Source organism: Dendropsophus ebraccatus, chromosome 3 (assembly GCF_027789765.1).
Source record: "Dendropsophus ebraccatus isolate aDenEbr1 chromosome 3, aDenEbr1.pat, whole genome shotgun sequence".
NCBI lineage: Eukaryota > Metazoa > Chordata > Amphibia > Anura > Hylidae > Dendropsophus > Dendropsophus ebraccatus.
The window spans coordinates 112,318,597-112,335,372 of NC_091456.1; the positions used below are offsets into that span (position 1 = coordinate 112,318,597).

At 39.9% G+C, this 16,776-nt stretch overlaps 1 protein-coding gene across 1 annotated transcript; it reads right to left on the reverse strand.

The window, feature by feature from the left end:
• Positions 1-295: 295 nt before the first annotated feature.
• Positions 296-9,590, reverse strand: LOC138785974 (ectoderm-neural cortex protein 1-like). Its single transcript, XM_069962516.1, has 4 exons — positions 9,547-9,590; positions 9,097-9,182; positions 4,599-6,410; positions 296-1,996 (listed from the first exon to the last, which is right to left on the reverse strand). Exon 3 carries the CDS (start codon positions 6,371-6,373, stop codon positions 4,607-4,609), a length of 1,767 nt encoding a protein of 588 aa, XP_069818617.1. The 5' UTR covers positions 6,374-6,410; positions 9,097-9,182; positions 9,547-9,590; the 3' UTR covers positions 296-1,996; positions 4,599-4,606.
• Between the last annotated feature and the right edge of the window lie 7,186 nt (positions 9,591-16,776).

Here is a 16,776-nt window from a genome sequence, read left to right on the forward strand (position 1 = left end):
TTAGGGCCATGATCTGTAGATTTTTGAACACTTTTATTTAATTTTGACTGCAATGTCATGTGATCAAAAATCAGCAATTTTGGACTTTTGTTGCCCTTATGCCCTTTACTGTGCAAGATCACGAATGTGATAATATAAAAGTTCAGGCAATTATCTACAGCTGGTGAAATAAATATTGAACATGTCACCAATTTTCGTATTTCTAAAGGTGCTATTAAGGTGAAATTCTCACCAGATGTTGGTAATAACCGATCCCAATCCATAAAGGCAAATAAATCAAACCAATAGACGTCCATAAATCAAATTATGTGTAATAATGAGATATGACAACGATCTTTAGATAAAGACAGAAAGCGCAGCCTGTGATCTTCATTACACTGCATGAGACAAACTCCATTATAAGTTTACGTGCTGGGTAAATGAACAAAATGCACTACAACATTACACAGATGTAAAACCCTTGATGTAAAACTTCATCTGCAACAATAAAATAGCATTCACAACCAAAAGAGGTTTTTCTTTCTTTAATCAATGTTTACAAATATCAGCTCCAGGCTGAACAATACGAAATTACAAAAAGACATCTAAACTCACAGTAAGACACATAGAAAGGTATCTCTAGATGGCTCATATGCACAGACTGTGACATACAGTGTAATGGAGAGACTGTTACATATGCTACCAGCTATCAGTTTGGGAAGGTTTTAGCACTGAATGGGAGTACATGTATTACGTAAAGTGCAGAAGAAGTGAAGAAGCACTAGTTCTTAGTTACACTTTAGACTTTACTATGCAAGTATGGTAGCCTCTTCACTCTAGGAGTCAGAAGGGAACCCCACTCATGGACTTGTTCCACAAAGTTTTTAATCCTGTTTCCAAGATTAGAAAAGAGTACTTTTAAAACAGAATGTAACAATATGCATATCCTGTTGCCATGGATTTCTGGGCTACAAAAACAGGAAAAATGTGGACATTTTTATTACACCAGGCAGAAAAAAGGAACCTACATTATATTTGTGTCCTGTAGCATCCTGCAACCCCCTCCTTAAAAAAGGACTTTTAAATAGGATGCAAAAATGCAGGGTACACCTAGCCTCATGCCAATGTCTTGATCTATTTCTCTCAGATATTAGAAAATAGCCTCACTTTTGTAGGAAGTTTTGCAGATCCTAGAATGTTACTGATCTTTAATCAAGCGGAATATGTATAAGATGTTACTAGATATGGATCTAACTAATTTCTAAAGAAAATTTACTACTGTGCTGAAAGTCCTGATATTCAAGGCTTAGTTCACACTAGGTGTATCTATTCTCATTGTTTTGACCTAAAGTGGTTTTTCTAGCATAGGTCATGGCAGGAATGTTCTCCTAACAGATGAGAGTGAAATAAGTTGATGGGATCATTAACTACATGGGCAAAAGTTTTTCCCTGAACAAGACATTGGAACATTGCACAACACATCTGAACAGTACATTTTACTACAAAGTCCTAGCGATCCTAATACATTTTCCAAAAATTGTAATTAATATTATTACTTCACACATGTATTATTTTCTCAGAATGTAGGAATGTTACAGTGGCGTTGAAATCAAGGGGAGGAGTGGAATTTGGGGGGGATTTTCTTTTTTTTAAATGTCATTTTAATATAAAATGACAACCTACTCAGACTCCATTAACCAGGGACTTACTAAACCATTAAACATGCCAGTGGTCCAGAACAGTGCTATTTTTATATCCTAAGGCTATGTTCACACTTCAGGAAGATAGCGGGGAAAGGTAGCTGTCTTGTAATATAGATGGCTGCTAATGATCATGATCTATATTATAAGATGGTCGCCTTTGCCTGATATGTTCCCAAAATGAGAACATAGCCTCACACTGGTAAAGAGACTTTTATTCTTTTTGGACATTCTTGAAATCCATTAAACATAGTCGAAATGATTTCCAATCTGTTCCTCCATAAAAGTCATTTTCAAAATAATCCACCCAGGGAAACCTGTAAAATAAAATAAAAAATTAAAGTTAAACAATTTCTAACAAAGAACAATTCTAAAAATCTTGGGCCTAATAGTGGCTGCTAATGTGCTGCTGGTACTGTAGGTCTTCTAAGGCCTGATATACACAGCAGCTGGAGGTTGATCTGCGACACAAGGAGTCTCCTGCAGCTCTGTAGTATACATCTGTAGAGACATCATGTACTGTAGATGGTGCTACTACAGGAGAATAAAAATGAAGCTTTACTTTTAACTTAAGGCTGGGTTCACACTACAGATATTTCAGTCAGTATTGTGGTCCTCATATTGCAACCAAAACCAGGAGTGGATTGAAAACACAGAAAGGATCTGTTCATACAATGTTGAAATTGAGTGGATGGCCGCCATTTAATGGCAAATATTTGCTGTTATTTTAAAACAACTGCTGTTATATTGAAATAATGGCAGTTATTTACTGTTATATGGCGGCCATCCACTCAATTTCAACATTGTGTGAACAGATCCTGTCTGTGTTTTTAATCCACTCCTGGTTTTGGTTGCAATATGGAGACCACAATACTGACTGAAATATACGTAGTGTGAACCCAGCCTAAAGGGGTATTCCAATGTGAAACAAAAATTACAAAGTGCTGTGGCTGAATACTTTTGTACTGCCAGTCCCCGCAGCTTAGACCTAGCATTGGATAAATAGAGACAAATGAGACCTAGCAGTGGAGAAGTGGAAAGAAGTTAGACCTGGCATCAGATAGGTGCATGTTACAATACGTTTTATAGGAGTATTCCAATGCAAGTACATTTATTTAGCAAACTTTCCTCCTCCTGATGTGCCTGCCCTTTCTTTCTCATTATTGACAGCTTGTTGTCTAACTCTGTACCGGCATGTAGGGGTTGGCCTTATTCCCGCTGCATGTATTTTGAAGAGAAACTACTTTTATTGCTGTGGCATGGCGGGGAGCCAATCTGGCGTGGCCTACAGCATCTGAGCCTTAGGCCTGCGGTGCCTCTCTCTCTGCCTCCATCCATCTCAGGGGCGTGCTGAAAGTGAAGGGAGGCGGAGAGAGAGGCACCGCAGGCCTAGGGCATGGATGCTCTAGACCACACCAGATTGTCTCACCACCTGCCGCAGCAATAAGTAAGTATTTCTTCAAAATACTGGCACTGGGAGAAAGGCGACCCCCGAATTGGAGACTGTGTGAGGGCCTCTACAACACAGTACCAGCGGTTTGGGGCGGCTACATGCCGGTACAGAGTGGCTTTAAAGTAGCAGGCATATCAGAAGAAGGAGGCAAGTATGCGGAATGAATGTATTTGCAAAAATAATTAACCTGAGGAGCCTTACCAGTTTACCTATGTTCTTTGGGAATACCTCCTTTAAAAAAGCATTGTATATTTCCTGTTGAGGATAGAGCTGAAATACTGTAGTAAGGGAATTTTACTGATTCTGGGTCAGAGAGCAATTAGGAGGTCAAAAGACATGGGAAATATGTGCCCTAGGCTAACACCTCTCAGCTGGTTTCAGATTACACAAAGCAAAGGCAGGAAAAGAAGGCTCAAATGTTCCTTTCAGCATAGTTCTGAGGTAGGTTTTCACTGCGTCATAAAATAGTATTATTTCTATCATTTACACTTTCCTTGGCCTACAGCTAAACTTATTATGTCAGAATTTAAGTTACAAATGGACGAAATATCCACTAAGTATTTATCCTCCGACCAGGGTGTATGTAGGAAACCCAGTTCAGAGGTATTTTTAATGCTATAACAAGAGCTCAGTCATTTTTCATGCCCTGAGAAAGCAACTGTCTGGCATCTGCCTTACAAAGAATCACAGATGAACAGACGCATGAAGCCGATCATTGACATTCACAGCATTAGAACTGTTTCCTTATTTAACCTTGTCTTGCAGAAAGGAATACATACACAATACAACACAGGGCACTTATTGTGTGGCCATTCTTGTAATAACAAAAGGCTTTTAAAAAAAAACAAGCAGCAAAACAGATTAGCTAGGTAGCAAAACTGCATGATATAAATACATGATAGAAATCCAATTTGTATTACAGGCATCTTTTTTTTGTATTTCAGGCACTGTCTTACAGGGCATTTTTAATGACATATTTTAGATCCTAGACGGTACATCCCCTTCCCCTGCATGCTTTTCATTTCATATAGAACGGGACAGATTTAAATGGCAGGTTCCATAGCTCTTTGAGAGAAATCCCTGTAATTTGAGTTTCATAGAGCACTATGTGACACCATCAAGTAGCCTCCTGCACCATTCAAACAATGAACAAGTGTATTGTGCATTAGTGAGCGCTAGTTGTGTTTTAACTCTTCAAGGCTTTTCTGCATTGACTGTGAATAAAAAGGAAAGACAAAGGCATTTGCATTTAACATCCCTAAGTTAGTCCCATGTAAATGTAAGCATTGTGTAGTTAACACATCAAAAATATCTAAAATATGGCCTCAGATTTAGAACACAGGCTATTGGTAGAATAAACATAATTGTGGTTAGTGGATTCCTTTACATCACCCCCACCCCCAATGCTATTAGATCAATTTATTTTCACTATATCAAGATTCAGTCTAAATTAAAATAATAATTACCTTCATGCTCAGGCAGAAAGATACTTCCATGTGCTGACAAAGGCTGTTGGGATGAGAGAATAAGGCACTGTGGTCACACTGCTCCATGTGTCATTTGCAGGATCGTAACAGTCCAGAGTTTTACCCCGCTGAGACCCACAATATCCACCGACAACATATAGTCTATTGCCAGAAGCAACTGCACGGCAGCTAATCCTCTTGGAGGAAACATCCCCAAATCGGCACCACTGATAAGTCTCACTATTAAAGCGATAAGCTGAACTGGCAGAGAACTCAGTGTCTCCTCCGATCACAATGACATGGTTTCCTAAAACAGCAGCACCAGTGTAACGCCAGGGTTGAGGACAGGTGGCTGGCACTGTCCATCTATTTTGAACTGGATCAAAACACTGGACTTTGGGGAGCTTTTCACGGTTTACACTAGTACCTCCAAACACAAAAAGTTTCATCTTTGCCCCTACGACTGCAGCATTGCTCACACCCTCTCTAAGAGGAGCTACTAAACTCCATTTGTCAACTTGTGGATCATAATGTTCAACTTGCTTCAAGGATACAGAAGGAGATGCTGGAAAAGCCCCTGTAATAGCTGTATGCCCTCCCACCACGTAAAGACAGTTGTCTAGCTCTGCAGATCCATGGCCAAACCTAGCAACAAGCATAGGCCCAGCCTTGGACCATTCATCATGAAGGGTGTCATAGACCCATACATCTTTAGACGCTCCATTTTCTGCCCCCTTCCCTCCTGTAACATAAACTTTGCAGCCAATAGCACAGGCACTACACTCCTTCCGTGGGCTAGGAATGTCAGTCTTAGGTATTATTTCAGTGGTCTTTTGATCCATTACATAGATCTTGTCACACATAAATGTTTGTCCTCCTAAAAGAAGCAAGGCCTGACTAACTTTACGAGGACGTGCACAAAAGCCAGTCACTAAGCCATCATTCTGCAGAATCTTATTCCTGCAATGTGTTGCCTCTTCCACAATTGCTTTTGCAAGCTTGTTCTGAACCACCAAATCCTCTGTAGCGAGACTTCGGAGATACTGGTCAGGAAGTAGGGCTAGCCTGACACAGCGCAGTAAATCTGGCAGATCATCCAATCGAAGACAAAGATCATATTTTATCCATCCTATCACAGCTTCATAGACTAAACTTTCATCTTCCACTTCAAGCTCCTCGCTTAGGATGAGCTCCATTAGTTTGAGCTTTGGCAACCTTAGAAAGTCCTCTGTTTTTGATAATTCCACAAAATTAGAAAGACACATTCTCCAAGACAGCTCAAACAGTCTCTCGCAGCAGTGTGCATCAGATATCAGCATCATATTTAAGCAGTTTGCTGTATGAAGATTCTTTTCCAGGAATTCTGAAGCTGCATCTCGAATGTCATGAAACTGTAGCATATCCCCAGCTTCCAGCAAAGACTCAGCATTTTCCTCATTGAGTATAATACGGGCAGAATAGGCATAATCCAGAAGCAGCTCCAAGACCTCAGGATGTAGAGCATCATGAAAGTTGACTTCTCTATCCAGGCTTTCTTTCAGACCCCCACTGAACATTGCCTCAAAATAACGGCTGCTGGATGCTAGCACAGCTCTATGACATGGGAAAGCTCGGTTTCCAGCTAACAACACCACATCTGTGAAGAGGCAGCGCTTCCGGAGCAGGTTAAGATGTGTTAGGAGACTATCTGCATGGCCAGGCTTGTGAAATAAATGTATGTTCATCGACCCTGTGCTGGAACGGGACTTGCGGTTCTCATGATTGCTTACTGACATTTTTGTAAGTTATGTTTACTGGTTACGGAATTAAAACCTAAAAAAAAAAAAAAATTATTTAAGTTGCAGCACTTATAAAACATATGACATTCATGGTTTCATGGTTTTGTCATTCAGCACCATCAGGAAATGCAGGTGAGAGTATACAAAGGTTCAGCAGTTTCCATCAACCCTACTACTGATTAAAGGGGTTGTCCGGCGAAAAAAAATTATTCACAGAATAACACACATTACAAAGTTATACAACTTTGTAATGTATGTTATGTCTGTGAATGGCCCCCTTCCCCGTGTCCCACCACCCCCACCCGTGTACCCGGAAGTGTGGTGCGCTATACATTACCTGTCGCGTGCCGACCACGGTCTCCGATCGTCAGCAGTGACGTCTTCTTCGGGAGCTTGGCGGATCTTCCCGGATGACGCTGCAGAGGGTGGCCGGCACTCGGGAAGATCCGCCAAGCTCCCGAAGAAGACGTCACTGCTGACGATCGGAGACCGTGGACGACACGACATGCGGTGAGTATAATGCACCACACTTCCGGGTCTAGCGTGGGTGGGGGGAAACACGGGGAAGGGGGCCATTCACAGACATAACATACATTACAAAGTTGTATAACTTTGTAATGTGTGTTATTCTGTGAATAATTTTTTTTCGCCGGACAACCCCTTTAAGAACCTGAGTCCTGAGAACTTTCCACCTAGACCATGAAAGACAAATGTAATGTGAAAATGCTTTGTTTGACTTCACTTTCTTTGAACTGGGATCTATGTCTTGAATGGAGTTTATTAACTATTAAGGTGGTGTAGATATGAACAAAGCAGTGCTGTATATGTTGTGTTTACTAGAGATACGGTTTTAAATACTAACTTTGATTTGATCACAACTGAACTTGGACAATTTGCTCAGGTGCATACAGCAGTGGCTGTGGAATAACCTGTCACCTAAAGTCTCTGATGGATGTCACTATCTGTTTCTTTCACATGCTATATACTGTTGTCTAAGCTAAACAGGTAAAAAAAGTTTTAGGGTACAAACACACACACCAGCGTATATACAGCGTATTTTCTGCTGCGATACGCAGCAGATACGCAGCAGATTAGATCTAAATAACTGAACACAGCATCAAATCTGCACCATCAAATCTGCTGCAGATCTGCTGCGTATACAGTGTGTGTGTTTGTACCCTAAGGGTAGCTTCACATGTACCGTATCGCAGCAGATTTTCTGCAGTGGATTTGCAGCAGAAAATACGCTGCAATGCGGTATGTGTGAAGCTACCCTAACAAAAACTTTTAATAGCATAACATATTCATTCATTAAAAGAATTTGCTGCTGATATCTTGATGTGAGCTGAATACCACAGGACACCTTTACAGGTTTTCTAAGGTCCATGGCTGAATTGGTTACAACTGGTGACGTAAGGAGAGCTTACACAATATATGGCAAGTGGGTGGTTTTAATGTTATGGTTGATCCGGCGTACATCCATAAGAAAAGCTAATCTGCAATTCAGCACAACTGGTGCAAAGGAAGCCTGTCCTGCTATAGCTCAATGACTATTTCAATCCACATTCAGCTACGTTAGTAAAGCTAGCACACCAGCTTTCCTAATGAATTAAGCGGCCTGGCTTTGAAGGGGCTAGCAGAAGTCAGGACAAAGGTCTCAACTCCATTAATTATTAAACCATGTGAGGTTAATAAACAGTCCCTGGAGCCACAATGTACACTGCTCCCTGCTAAACACACAAAACACTCATTGTCACTTCCTGCCATACAGCAGGCACATGAAATACCAGAGCGCTCAGCATTAACTCCCTCATGTCTGAATGCCTGGCCTTGTGTTCTTCTCAAACAAAGATTGCAGACTACTTAAAGGATATGTGCCCGCCCCTTGATGCACCCTCTCTGAGGGCAGCCTAATGTAGTGACAGATAAGTGACAAAAAAAATCAGCTTAAGCAGGATTGACCATTTTAAAAAATTTATTGTAGAACTAACAGTTGCAGCACAACATCAGCGCAGTGAAGGAGGTGTGCAATTTATTCATGAGAAGCGGAGTCACCTGCTCACACATTAGTAGAATACTGCTAAAGTCTACCTCAGACAGCACAGGTTCCCTTTAAATAAAGGCAGCAGGGCAAGTTCAGACTTCTATCCATGTGCACAGTGATACCGAACATATGCCTCTGTATGCCATATAGACTTGCCAATAATGACAATGCAATAATGAGGACGAACACTGCAATTGCCCCTCCAAATAAGAATTTAGTGGTACTGCAGCTGGGTGATATATCATGCTTATTTCATAGCCTTGTAATCCTGTTCGATACAATTTTATTATTAACTATAAAAGTACATGAAGCTAAGGGTGATGGGACCAAATGGCCCAGACGTATTAAGCAATACCTTTGGATACTGCGTAATAGATAGAATCCATACAGGGTAAAAGAATAAACCCGAGTATAACTGTGCACCACTTGAATACTGCCCAGAGTTACTATTTTTTAAATAGGTGCTTTACATTATAGTTACAAAATATATTGAATTCAGAACCTAACCAGAATGATTTTGTCCACTGACATTTTTAAAATTCCTCTAGAAAGAAATCATAATCCGCACCAGTAGGCATGAATAGGAGCCAAGCGCGAATAGAATGCCAGGCGGTATTAACACCTGTAACTTCATAACATCACTGGAAGAAGGTATACAGAAAAGGGTTCCACTTACTGTGCCCAGAGTGGTGGGTTCAGATGTTCACATCCATCTTCTCCTAGACTAGCCCTGTGAGTCAGTAGTGGTTGGAGGTCCAAGAGCTGCAACATTAACACATAGTTAAGTATTTATCTTCTAATATGACTGTTAAAGGGTGGAAGCAGCGAGAACTGAATGCGGACACACAATGCTGCTTCTCTTTGTGTGGATTCAAGTACTGTGCCTAGTCTGATGTGTGAGCACAGTATGAGGGCTCCTGGGTGAGATTATGCTGACCGGCACAATCTGTACCAGTCATACAATCCCATATCCCAATAATATGCCAATCTCAGGATGTGCTAATGTATGCATGCTTTATAGATTTGGTAGAAGATGAAGCTCTCATACTCAGAGCGAGGTATCAATAACAGTATATAGCAGTAATGTGAATGATGCTACAGTAATAATCTCAAATTTACAACTTACCTGACTTCCCAGCTCACTCCCTTGCTCCCTCGGACTGAGTGCTCAGCTGGGACAAAGCCTATTTACTATTCTCAAGCTCTAACCCTGCCTACTTGCATCCAGCCAATGGCAGAATGCAGTTTTTTCTAGCACTGACTCTCTGAGCCTTCTTCTGGGTCTTAGCACCGATTAGCACATGAAAGAAGCACATGTTCAAAAGAACTGCTGATTTATTCCAAGAGACATACAGGCCATATAGCAGACATGACAAGTATATTGAAGGAGGATATTATAGACCTTTCTTTTAGCTCCGTAATGCAATATAAAAAAGGCACACGTTTGGCACACGCAGTACTTTTTCTCTTCTTTTTTTTTTTTAAATAACAAGAAAATAATCATGATCAGAGTGGGCTAATATTATTAAATAATGATAACGGAACAAACCCCAAATATACCCCTTCTTACAGGGATAGTTTTCAGTTTCTGTGTTTAGCACAGTTTGAAATATTTAGAGATATTGATATTTATAAACTGCACATTGTTATAAACATAACATTTTCTATGTTATATCTATGAACAAGACAAAAAAGGCAACTTCTATTTAAAAACAAATAAAAAAAAATAATGAAACACGTAAACAAGTAAATTTAAATAGACAATATGGGGGACATTTATCATATGTAAAATGCGAGCAGGTATAAACATTGGTGCGAGTGGAGGACACCCCTCCGCTCCCGCCCGCACATCAGGCAATGGGGGTTTAGGCTGGCAAGAATCTGCGCCTTCTCCCTGGCATATGCCAGGGGTGCAACCTTAATAAATCTGCACCTATAAATTTAAATGAATAAAGGATAAAATAAAAAATAACTATATGTAACCACAATAACATTTCACAATTTGTTTCTATTTAATTTTAGGTGGAAATGCCCTGTAACAGACCCATACACAATCACAATCTGCACCTAGATTAGCATTTAAATCTGGCAACCAATGGGACATTTCTTAGAAACAGCATGGCCAACTAAAGCCACACCAAACTGGCAAATCACTGCGTGTAAAAAAAAAAACACACACACACTGGGAGTTTATGCTAATTGCCAAAGTAAAACCTGCAGTAAACTGTAACAGCTGGCATTAATGCAAGCCAACCAACTGGCCAACCAAACTGTCCTGCCAGCCACAATTTCCCAATAATAGTGCCAATCCACTTCTAGTTATGGCTCAAGAAACTGCCTTAAAAGCAGCAGTGGAGTTCTCTCCAAAAAGGACAGTGGGAAACTACCCTGTAAGTACCAGCCAGTCCCAGAATACATAATTACACCATAGTTGTGTTGTTCAGAAATTGTGGGAAAGGGCTATAATTGGAAAGTCACACCCAAGCAAGGTGTTAACAGTTACTTACGCTCTCATATTGTTCTATAAATGATTTTATTTGATCTTCCCACCTCAGGAAAATATGTTCCCACAGACCAATATGATGACAAAAAATAACTTTATTTAATATATAATCAAAGAAATGCAAAAATATGAGATAATATGCACCAGTTACAAATAATAAAAACATTAGGAGGCACCAAGTTCCACAGGATGGTTGCAGTATACATGTCACAAAACTTCCCAGGGACTACTAATATTCATTACATTCTATAGGAAGGGGTCAGTTATGCTTTATAATGCATACCCCACCTGCTGCAGAAACTATTATTAAATCATCAAACTATTGTTTCTCTGTTCACCAGATACATGTTTGCAGAATCTGAAGAGGGTATTAGTGTGAAAGCCACAGTCTACATATAGTGCCATATGGAAACAACCACATTAGCCCATACACAGGTATGAGAAATATTTATCACCTTAATAATCCTTTGTTGGTGCCCTCATGTAGCGACATGTGTGTTTCCACTGCATTTCTATGCACAGTACTGACTATTCAGGGGAAGCACATAAAAACCTTCTAGTCAGGTAGAAATCACTCATTTTATAAATAATAACACGCTGTTATACAATTATTCATTACATCAGTCACTCAGTTGATAAATATTAACAATGTGAGATATACGTATGGAATAGTTATGTGTTATTCTAGAGTAACTCTCAAGTTTAGCTTTTTTTACTGTATTTGCCCTCTGGTCATACTTCCGATAGTTTGAAGAATGTGGCATTTCCATGGCATGTATAGGCTTGTCCAGTCTAAGGGTCTTTAAAGCAGGTATTTAGGATAAATGAATGTTTCTGTCTAGTGTCTTTATGAACAGAGTAAAACTATAAGGTGTACAAAAATAATATATTTCATCTCAAAAATGAAATATATTTAATTTTTTTAAAAATGGAGGTTAATGATAGCTATTATCTCCCACTGAAATCATCACCTTCATGTCCTGTTTTAAAAATACAAAATGGTATATGGAAGCTGATGCCGCCAATACACTAGGAAAACTCAAAAATTAAAATATGTTATTCATTGAGCGCCTATCTCTGACTTCAGACGGGGGAGCGGCGGGCTGGTCGTGTGTCTTGTGTTTTGTATGTCTTGTGCTTTATGTTATGTCCTTCGTAAATTTTACTTTTATTTTATATTATTCATCTGTCTTGTCTAGTTTCTCAGTCTATTGTCTCTCTTCAAGGTATTCTGTTATTAGGTACGAGTAAGAAACCGTTCTACTATTGGATAATATATCCTCCTTTTGTTAACGGCATTCTAACAACATAACTTATATGTATCCGGTAATGTTCTTCGACTACGGACTACAACTTTCCCACTTCTCAACTTCTATGGAACATACTAAGGGATTCTTTTTGGAACAATTTATATCTGACTTTTTACACTACAGAAATTTAATATTTTTCTTTTATCTTCTGTTGTTAATTAACTAACATCCTCTCATGATGTAATGCATGAGATACTGTACGATATATTTATTTTTGCCACAATGCCGAAAACCAATAAAATATTGAATAAAAAAAAATATATATATATATTAGAAGTAGTATTATTATAAGTATATTAAAAGTAATTCCAGTTAACAATTTGTTAACAATTTTGTTTTCAGTTTTGTAGCAATTGCTGAGAACATGGCCCTTACAAGGCTATTAATATGTATTGTTAGTCCGAGGTCTAATGTGATAGAAGTTAGAAGAATAAGCATGTAGTGGTGCTTTTGCACATTCATTTGTGATGAGTTTTTCTAGCATAGATTTGCACCTGTGGAGATATGGTAAATGGTCCTTTCTTTCTCTGCAAATTTTTAATGTGCACATTTAGGCTATGTTCACACAATGTATTTTTTAGTAAAACTACAGCCGTTGTTGCACACTCCATGGTGTGCTGTGGGGAGTCCTGATGCCGGCGCGCCCGCATCAGAACTCTGAGGCCCGATAGATCATCTGGCCGATACTGCAGTATCGGCCGGGATGATCTTTTCAGAGACCCATCGTTCTGTGACCCGGCCAGGTCACGGAATGGCCGGTCTCTTAATATGTATGAACATAGCCTTACATTGTAAAGCATTAGAATATTTTTAAATTTTTCATTTCTTATTGCCTTCCTATGGATTAGCACATTAGGATTATAGGTTAGACCTTTGGCGTTTCTCAGCGTTATCAAATGTGTCAATTTTAGGCTACGTTCCCACAACATCTTTTTAGGTAAAATAATGGCTATTGTTTTTTTTTTTAATTATGGCTATTATTTTTATTTGTGTGTTTTATTACTTTATTTTTTTGTGTTTTTGTGTATTCTTTTTATTGGTGGCCTTAAATGATGTTCATGACCACTATTAATGACTGCTAATATCAAAAATATTTTTGTTTAAAAAAGTTGTTGTGGAAACATAGTCTTACCCATGACATGAAATTGTAGTAATTATTGAAAAAAGTCAGTGCGTCTGTGCCATTATTGCTGTGGTCCATGTGTGGTGTACAGGGCTATGAATGTCAGCCACTATGGCCGCACATGTTCCACAGCAATGACAACGTCTATCTATAGTAAAGAATATGGTGATGATGCAGAATTTTGAACCAGCTACGTGATGGAATCCAGGTTGGGGATTTCCTACAATGAAGAGGGGCAGGAGACAAAATGTTTTACAAGTATAGCTATAGAAACGCTCTTTAAAGGTATGTCTACACATTGTAAAATGAAACCTGCATGGCTGTGTAGTGTCTTTTCTCAGGACAGTAAACCCTTAAAGAAGGAGAGGTAAGACTGGTTTTCTGTAGAGCACAGTGCAAGATAGCCACTCTCTACTGAACTGAGTAGGAAGGAAACTACTAGCCAGCTACCCCCAGAGAAAAAGGCATGGGACTCGTACTACCAATTAGGATGGAAACCCGAGTGGCAGAAGGCAGTCAGATAATATAACTAAGACTTCTCTGTACATGAGTAAGAGGAGTTCTTAAAATTACCACGCACACTTCACAACATCCCAGCAGAGTACTGTACTAATTAGGCAAAGGGCCCTCCTATCCACTTCCCGAAACCTGTACTGTTCTATTTTCCTATCTACTTCTTTTTCTACAAGCTACCACTGTTGTTAGCAATTTTTGCACTAAGTACTTTAGCACTATTATTTTGTATTGCACTGAAGATTAATTGCAGTAAAGTTGAATACTGTTTAAAGTGGGACTCTGTAATCTATGCCGCCGCACAGTGGCATAGCTACCATAGAAGCAGGTAAAGGCGGTTGCGATGGGGCCCGTGCAGGGAGGAGGCCCAGGAAAGATAAGAACCTCTTGTGTCCTTTTGCTTAACCCCTTATTTACTGCAGTGTGTAAGTGACCCAGTGTTCTCTAACATGCTGCAAAACAAAAAAGGGTTAATACAGAAGACAATTAGCTCTCTGCCTGACTACTATGATAACCTCTGACTTCTTTTCCCTGAGTTCCTGCAGAGGTCAGGGGTTATCAGAGCTAATTGTCTTCTGTATTAACCCTTTTTGTGTTGCAGCATGTAAGAGAACACTGGGTCACTTACACACTGCAGTAAATAAAGGGTTAAGCAAAAGGTAGTCTGCTCCTGCATCTATGTATATAACCATAGGAATTTGCCTCTAGCCACAAGAGAATTTTTTTGGCCACATCACCGAGTGTGTGTGTGTGTGTGTGTATATATATATATATATATATATATATATATATATATATATATATATATGTGTGTGTGTGTGTGTGTGTAGGGGAGCGGGGGCCATACAGTTTTTTGCAATGGGGCCCTATGAATCCTTGCTACGCCCCTGCTGCCGCACATGCACCTGCACTCTGCACCTCACACCTGTTCTACTTAAGGTCTCAGTGCCGTATGTTCAGGGGGTGATTGTTGCCACTCCTGGCCACCGTGACAAGTAGCCTTCAAAACATTAGAGCCCACCAGCAGGTTTACTATCAGTCCCAGCAACCCAGCCACGGCAGCTGTAGCAGCAGTTTTGTATAGTATGGCATGGGGGGAGTGGATCGGTAGGGTTGACAGATTCAATCTAGCTTTGTATGCATATTCAGGAGCCTAAAGTTCATTGTCCTCCTACTCACTCTCATATGCCATGGGCTGCAATAGGCCTGTAGCCTATTCAAGGGCAAATACACTATGCAAGTGGTTCAATGAGGTTATCACACCCACCTGCACTAGATGTCAGGCAACGTAGACCAAAGGTCACGGACACATCCACTCAAGGTCATGTGGAAAGAAATAGTGGCTGCAAAATGATGGAGGAAGCTTGAAGTGAAGATTCAGAATACACAGCGATAATGTTTATATCATAAGTAACATATTGGGGGACATTTACTAAGGAGTCTAATGTGTGTGACTCTTATAATGGGGATTGGTGTATATTTTGTTCCAATGTCTTGTGACTGATTTATTAATATGTAGCACTGTCATAGTGAATGCATCTAAGTAAAAAGTTGCAAAAAAAAGTCGCAAAAATTGCGCAACCATATTCACCTGGTACTGACCAGACGTAGGCCTGAACCTGTTTGTGCAACTTTTTAAAAAGTCGCAAATGATAAATTGGGCATTAATCCTGGATCATGCAAACTTTTGGGTGAATACTCAAAACAAGCAGATTAAAAAAAAAAAGTTGCATAAATAGAACTTAGAACAAAAATGGGCGAAAAATCCAAATATTCAACTAAAAATAGGTGAAAAGCTCAAGATGGTCTTCAAGATCAAGATGCCCAGATAACACTGAAGAATATGCTTGCAGCAAGGGTAGCATGTGGTCCTGCAGCCCAGGCAACTATTTGATGTCTTTTCTGCATAGCCCTTAAGCCCCTATTCCACGGGTCGTTTAAAGGAGCAATATCGTTCGTATTCGGCCGATACCGGCCGCTACGAACGATATTCGTCCCGTGGAATAGAGTGCAACGATCAGCCGACATCGTTCATGTCGGCTGATCGTTGCAGTCGCTTGTTTTTCAACATGTTGAAAAACAAGCGACTGATATAGCAGCGATCTGCTGCCGTCGCTCCGTTGAATAGGAGCATCGGCAGCAGACGCTGCTATATCCTATGGGCTGCCCGGACGATCAGCGATCCCCCGGGCAGCCCCCCCCCCCCCCCCCCCCCGCAGCTCCCCGCTGCGAGCGGGGAACGAGGAGCAAACGAGCGCTAATAGCGCTCGTTTGCTCCTCCAAACGACTCGTGGAATAGGGGCATTATTAATAGAGGCTTACCAAGAAGTAGAGTGCCAGGGACTATGAAAATTATCCACTCTAACAACAATTTTAAGAATATAAATTAAATAAAAAAAAAAATCTTTTAGAGCAGAAAATACTATAGGGATGGTAAACAGTCTGTGGGTAAATTGTGCAGCAGTTATTTTGCTATTCTATTTGAACTAATCCCAGTTATTAATATTAAAACATGAACAATGCATTAACATTTTCATATTCTGCGCTCTGCAACCCATGTTTATTAAACAGGGGACCAGGTGACTGGAAATTCTTAATTGGTTTTCCAAGTTTGCCAAGATGCCCAAACATGAATCTATAAATCAATGCAAGCCTCTGGAGAGCATGGCAAATGAAGCTGGTTTTAATGCATTATTAATCGTCGCCACATTGTCACTTCTGCTGGCAAGCCAGATGTTTGCATCAAATCAAAAGTGAATTCTGTATGGTAAATATTCAATTTAATTGATGTTTTGTTAATTTAACAGATTCCTGTACAACTGTTGGCTTGTCGTGTCATAACAGCATTTACTTATCACTATAGCGAACTGTATGGGTGCAGCCTCCCCACATTCAGTCCTCTAGCTT

Excerpts from the sequence above, each read along its gene's own strand:
- LOC138785974 (XM_069962516.1), bottom strand. The coding sequence starts at position 6,373 with ATGTCAGTAAGCAATCATGAGAACCGCAAGTCCCGTTCCAGCACAGGG.